Source organism: Sorex araneus, chromosome 2, assembly GCF_027595985.1.
Source record: "Sorex araneus isolate mSorAra2 chromosome 2, mSorAra2.pri, whole genome shotgun sequence".
Lineage (NCBI taxonomy): Eukaryota > Metazoa > Chordata > Mammalia > Eulipotyphla > Soricidae > Sorex > Sorex araneus.
In genome coordinates, this window is record NC_073303.1 from 151,730,460 (window position 1) to 151,737,830 (window position 7,371).

The following is a 7,371-nucleotide window of genomic DNA, read 5'->3' on the forward strand; positions in this document are numbered from 1 at the left end:
AGTTGTGGCCAAAAAATAAATTTTTAATGATTTCTAAAAAGCAATCTAATAAATAAAAGAAATATCTTAAATACATATTAGACAGTTGATTAATATTCAAAATAATAATAACAATATCTCAACAATAGTAACAACAAAATAGCAGTAATTATGAAAGGGTAAAGAATTTAAAAAGAAATTTCATTAAAAGACACATTAGTCAGCAGGTACATGAAAAGATATTTCCTTCTAATATGTAAATTAGATTTTACCTCATGGCTTTGAGTGCCAATTATCAAAGAAGCAAGAAACAGTAAGTAATGAAGATGCAGAGACAAAGGAACTTTATGCAATACTGGTAGAAATGTAATTTGGTACAGACTTTATGGAATGCTGAATGGAAGTTCCTCAAAAAGTTTAAAATATAAATGTCATATGATCCTGAAATTCCACTCCTAGGCATTTACCTGAAGAACACGTAAGAAAACACTAATTTGAAAAGATATATATATGTGTCCCTACTTAATTCACTGAAGCGTACCTGACAACAGCCAAGATATGGAAATAAAGTGTGCCCATGAATGAATGAATGTATAGAGCGGTGGTGGTGTATGGACACAATATAATAACACAGCTATAAATAAAAGATGAAACCTTACCATTTGCAACAACATGGATAAACCCTGAGGGGATTTATGCTAAGTAAAATAAGTCAAAGAAAGATAATACTGTATGGCTTCACACATAGGTGAAATAGAAAGAAAAAAGGAGGCAAAACAAGACAAAGCCTTAGATTCTAAAAACAGAATGGTGGTTACTACAGACCAGAAGGAAGGTGAGCAAGGGTTGACACAAGGGAGAGGGTGTCAATGGGATGGTGGTGGGTGGTGATTAGACACAGAAGTGGACATGCATAGTAGATACAGTCAAGTGTGAAGTTATCTGCCTTCCAGTTATACAGAGTTGTTAAGCAATGCTGTCTATTTTTTTTTATTTAATCAATTTTAATTTTTCCAATTGCATGCACTCAATACCCTACTAGACTGGGTTCTTTCTGAAAAGAAATTCACTTAGTGTTCTCAGTTTGCCTGTCCTATTACATTGGCTGGACTATATGATTGCCATGATCATTTTCCTTGGCTCTAAACTTAGCTACTTCAGGAGGAGCTCACTCCTGCAAGAGAGAGACGCCAAAACAAACTATTTAAGATCCAGGTTCAAGTCTCTGTGATGCTTCAAATCCATCTTTGAGTCCACATCACCTACATATAGGACACTGTTCAAGCCCTTTAGGAAGATGGAGTCCTTTAATCTAATTCTTATTTCCTTTTCTCTATCTTTTGTTGCTTTAGCATTACCCTCATCCATTTGTACTTCAATAAATTCAGGAAAGTTTGCTTTTATGTGTTTTGCAGATAGGCTACTGGCATTCCAGTGGTCTCCCACAGTTTCCTAATTCTCTTAAAATTCTGACATAAAAAACTTCTTTAACCATATATCCTGCAACCACCCCATCTATACCCAATCACAATAACGTAATTGTTAACTTTACATGCTACATTCCTAGCTCAGTTTTATTTTTACATGTTTGTGCTAGATACTGTGGATCTAGAAATAAGTAAGACTCCTTGTTCTTAAGGTTCTAGTGTGAAAGCAACTAAGTTTGGCACATAATTCTAAGACAAAATAGAATTAAGCTTAAGGAACTTGGTACTTCAGAACACTCAATTCTAAAGAGACATATGAAATTACAGTGTCCCCAAGAAACTATTTACAATTTAATATTAGCATATAAACCCTTTCCCACATTTCTTTCCATTGCTAACTGGTAAACATTGGGTCTCCAATACTTTAATACTGAACTCATGAAAAGATAGTGAATCAATTACTGATAGTTTGAGTTTTTTCTTGATGTGTAATTGAGATTGGGAAACTTTGTGGATAGGGAAAAGAACGCTAAAAAGGGTAAGTGACCTCATTTTTTTCCGACATAATGAACATTTACAAATGAAATTTGCTTTGTTTATACTAGAATGTGAAACCATACTTTTCCTAAGAATTGAATGAGTACTATCAATTAGTTTTTCTTCACCCTTTAAAAAAATAGTAGGTTCATAGATGAAAGATTGACCAGGGTTTGTTTAATAAAAGAATAAAAGTTCAGTACTGATGGAACTATTGATGAAAACTAATGAGCTAATATTAAAGGAGATGAAGCAAAAGTAATAATGCTAATTATTTAGTTTCTGTTTAGTAAAGTTGGCAGGATCTAGGGATTTCAACTTGCTAATAAGCTTCCCGGGGTGTATTCTATATGCCAAATGCAGTAACAATAACAGGTCCCATTTCCCTGACCCTAAAAAGAGCCTCCAATTGTTGGGAAAAATGAGTAAGGAGAGACTGCTAAAATCTCAGGTCTGGAATGAATGGAGACATTACTGGCATCCGCTCGAGTAAATCAATGAACAATGGGATGACAGTGATACAGTGATACAGTGAATAAGATATAATTCTTTCCATTTCTAGTAATACTGGAAAATAGGTAGAAAATCTCTGTAAAGAATAAGTAACAGAGAAATACAATTATATTCATGGATATATCTGCTGTATTCATTCCATAAATAATTCCATCAATTCATAACATTTAGAAAGATAAGAACTACTTGCATTTTGCCAATGAGTAGCTATTGCTCAGAAGTAAAAATGATTGGCAAAGGTAATGTAATCAGTAAGTATTAGATTTGGAATTCTAGTCTTAGTCTTCTTTCATAGATGCATTTTCCTTCTTCTCTGTTCTTTCTTTTCCTGTAAAGCAAACCTCATTCCTCCCAACCTCTGACGTAGCACAGAAACACAACAACCTTATGGAACCCACCTTTCTTTGTCCATCTTCCTGTCCATGTTTGCTCCAGCAACAAGTTTTCAACAGCACATTCATAAAATGAATCTGGTGATACAATGTTTATTGTACTTTTAACATTAAAACCACTTTCTTCTACTATGGGGTCAGAGATGGGCATATCACCCATTTGCCATGTGATATTTGGACAAGGCTGAGCACATAACACACTGCATTTTAAGTTGTTGCTCGAGTTAGTTTCCTCATATTCTATCACAGGTGTCATGAAACCTATGGGGAAGAAAGAAGACACATGAAGGATTTTATAATTAGCTTATTTTTAGGCTACCTGTGCAGAGAATTTATTATTTTAACACCTATGAAATAAAAAGCTAAATTTTCTGTGCAAAACCTGACTATTGGTGATAGGAAAAAAAAACAAAACAAAAATCTCTATGTAACTTTAAGAAATAGAGTGGTTACCTACAAAAGATAAAAGAAACACGCTAGGGTACATAGCAATAACAATCTTAATTTTCTCAGAAGATTTCTGAGGACTAAATTTGGTCTTAATAAGCAACAAAAATATGGAAGCCAAAGCCTGCAAATTAGAGCTCATGTATCACTCCTAACAATTTAGGTACAGGCTTAGATCCTTTCTGATTCTTTGTTTGCACATCATTCTTAAATTTCTGAGTCAAGGTCTAAAACAGCTAAATGGGACAGAAGGAGAAGGAATAAATTAAATACCCATTGGAAAATGTTTCTCCCCCCCAAATATATAAGTAAATAAATATGGACAAAATAAAATCATGTAATATTAAAATAACTCTTATTGAGAAAACATAAATATATATGTAACTTGAATAAGCAATTCAATACTATTTGGCTAGCATATTGATAGGCATTTTTAAGGCTGATAATTTTAGGTGCTGATAAGACTAATGGGAAAATCAGTATGTTTATGCTATTTGTGACAGTAATGTGATTCTTTCAGATCATATTTATTTAGACAAGACGATGTTTTTCACAACAGTTTAAACACCTCACTAGCCTTCAGTGCAAACAGGTAAATCAGTGATCAATTGTAGCATGAGATTTGATGAATCAAAAATAATGAGGTAGATTTATACTTATTGAATCAGAAGGAAACCCATAATATATTAAACTAAGAAATGGCATTTAAGAAAAACTAGTATATCACTATTGTTTTATAAAATCATACATACTTACTTACCTTCTAACTTTAGTACTATGTTTGCCCAGGAATTCCCAGATGATGTCCCCACATAGCAGGTATAAGTCCCTTCATCCTGAAGTCTCAATCTTTTAAGTATTAGGGAGGCATTCCCATTTGGAATTTCTTTCTGAAAAAGGGATGTCCTGTTTACGTATCGGGAGCTTGCATCCTGGTCAGCATTTTTGAAGAATGAGTGAACAATCTCACTCTCTTGATTCCGCCAGTAAATTACTGGTTCAGACCCAATCTCAAATGAGCAAGGCAGGGTTACATCTGCATCAAGTCTTCCAGTGACTGTTTGCTCATTCTGAATTTCAGATAGACTGAAAAACTGTGGAAATAATGTATCTAAAATAAAGAGAAGTTATAAAAGAATTGATGATTGGCTCTGATCAAGAGTGATAGAATACCTACGAGAATCATCCTTTCATTTTAATCAGTAATAGACCATGCCATAAAGAAAATTCTGATAAGCATTGTTGCTAGAAATATAAGTCATGGATCTCTATGACTGAGATTTTTGCAATATTGCTATGAGAATTGGCAATAGCTTGATAGATACAAACGCTAGTTTGCTATCCACTTGATCCATAGTCTCATCTATTCTCTGATCCTGTTCTGCTACAGAACTATGAGTTACATCTATTATGTATAGAAAAGAATCCCATCTTTTAAAAATTTTATTCTATGAAGACATTTACTTTTAACATCCTCTAAAACAATAATAAATTAACTTATCCAGAGAACTAAAGTAAGCAGGAACTAAAGGAATACAAGAAACTTAGTTTGATGAGCAAATATTTAGAGCAGCTGGGCAGCAATGCTGGGTTCAGGAATCTGTTAGCCTATTCAGAGGCTAGTCTCAAGCAGAAGAGGACATGAATTGGAGGAGTTGAAAGGAGAAAATGAACTCATTCATTTATTTTGACATTCAGATCACTCTTAGTCTACCATCAGTCAAAACAAAGTGAAGAAATATTACTTTGGATATAAATGTAGAATCCAATCCTGTTTTACACACTTTTGAACTGTCAACTTCAAAAATTAATTTAAAATTTTGTCTTGTTTGGAGTCTCTACTGGCAATGCTTGGGAATTACTCCTGCTCTATGTTCAGGGGAGTCTCTCAGAGCTTCTGAGTAAGCATGTTATGCCAGCAATCCAAACTGGGTCTCATACATGCAAAATATTCACCCAACCCATTATGCTATCTCTTCAGTCTGCAAAAATTAATTTAAAAAGTAGATAGGCTCATCACAAAGAATGTTTTATTTTATTTTATTTTACATTTTTTTTTTTTTTTTGCTTTTTGGGTCATACCCAGACAGGGGTTACTCCTGGCTCTGTACTCAGGAATTACTCCTGGCAGTGATCAGGGGAGCATATGGGATGCTGGGGATTGAATCCAGATCAGTTGTGTGCAAGGCAAATGCCCTACCCACTGTACTATAGCCCCAGTTTTCACAAAGAATGTTTTAATGAAGAAAATATACTCCATTCATAGTAACTGAAGAAACCATTTACTTATTTTATCAATTTACAATATCTGTATAAGTCACAGTATCTTAAAAAAAAAAGAAAGAAATATGCAGGATCTGAGAGAAAGTACAGTGGGCAAGGTATTGCCTTGCTTGCAGATGACCCAGGTTCAAACCCCGACACCCCATATGGTTCTCTGAGCTTCATCAGGAGTGATCTTTGAGCATAGTACCAAGGGTAAGCCCTGAGCTCCCCCAGATCCCAAAGGAAAAAAATTTTAAAATTCTTTAAATAAAGCAATTGATCTACATATTCTATATTAGTATGGTAAAGTGCCAATCTTCATCACAGTGGACCTAAACCCTTAAAGTCTTAAACAGTAAGGCAACCATTATGGAAGAATTGGATGCTCGTGTGGACCAGTCACAAAGACCCAAATTCTGCTCTACAGAAAGCTAGAAGAATATGGTATTGTGTTAAGAGAAAGGAATGGGAAGGTGGGAAAGAAAGTGGCAGGGCTTTTTTGAATCCTCTAATTTCTCTATTAAACAGTTCTAATATTTTACTGGATAATTAAAAACTCTGTCACAAGACATAGCAAAGTTGATAATGCCTCTGTCAAGTAAGTTCCCAACATACAATTAAAAACAATCAATAAACAAAACAATCAATCAAATTTATCTTTCTAGCAATGCTACTTATGGTATAAGATAATAGATTATAAATATTTTAATCAAAGTATATGAGACATATGATTTTTATGTCTTATGAAGGCCTTAGTCCTTGTCCTACTTCTTATTAATTGAGCTTTTAGGAAAGTTCACAATGGCCACAGAGGGAACATCTACATCACGCTATGTATTTGTGGTCCTTCTGATTCAAGTAACAATTGGATGTATTATAGAGATACTTACCTTCAGATCTACTCAGAGATAACAGAGCAATGAAGAAGGAAGACCACACTGTGTGTGCCTTCATGTCTTATGGTTGTCATATTAGTTATACTGTCAAAGAGAGGCAAAGTATGCATGCTATGAATTCCAATTGTAAAAAGAAATTAGGAAAGAAAAAGTATACTATCGAAGTATCTTAATTAAATTATAGAAGATTAATAACATAAATAATTATACAGTCACTAAAGTTGATTTTATAAAAAATGATCATCTTTTACATTCTATTTTCCATTCCAAAGTTATAGAGGAAAGTTTTTATTATGGGCATTACTAGAGAAATTATTAGCTTAATAAGGCATTACTAGAGAAAAGCCAGATTATGATGCAACTTTTTTTTAATGGTTCTTTTTTTAAAAATTTTATTGAATCACTGTTAGATAGTTATAAGATTTCATGTTTGGGTTACAATATTACAATGATCAAACACCCATCCCTCCACCAGTGCACTTTCCCCACCACCAATATTCTGGGTATAACCCCTCTTTCCTACCCTCCCCCTACCTCTATGGCAGACAATATTCCACATACTCTCTCTCTACTTTGGGGCATTATGGCTTGCAACACAGACACTAAGAGGTCATCCATTATCTACTTTCAGCAACTTTTAAGGAGTTTTGTACATTAAAAAATTCTGATACATAGGAGACTAACATGATATCACTAACTGTATACTAGGATATTAACTCTGCAGAGCATATTTCATATCTAAATCAGTGCCTGCTATGTAACTGATACTGAAAAATGGCTATTAAATGAAGTGATTTGGCAGTTGTTCAACAGTGCTTTTCTCTGTATAGCAGTTTTTAATATGTTACTTTTAAAGTTTTCTACAATGAACACATAATTATAAGGTAGCAATTATAGTAATTATTTACAAAGAAT

General features: G+C 33.8%; 1 protein-coding gene across 1 annotated transcript in view; it reads right to left on the reverse strand.

Moving 5' to 3' along the window:
- HHLA2 (HERV-H LTR-associating 2) overlaps window positions 1–6,514 on the reverse strand; it is a 45,857-nt gene extending 39,343 nt beyond the window's left edge. The window contains exons 1-3 of the mRNA XM_055124516.1: window positions 6,451–6,514; window positions 4,056–4,406; window positions 2,833–3,109 (exon numbers count right to left, since the gene is read on the reverse strand). Of these exons, the coding sequence (XP_054980491.1) occupies window positions 2,833–3,109; window positions 4,056–4,406; window positions 6,451–6,514 (692 nt within the window). The remainder of the gene's footprint in view (window positions 1–2,832; window positions 3,110–4,055; window positions 4,407–6,450) is intronic.
- Window positions 6,515–7,371: the final 857 nt, after the last annotated feature.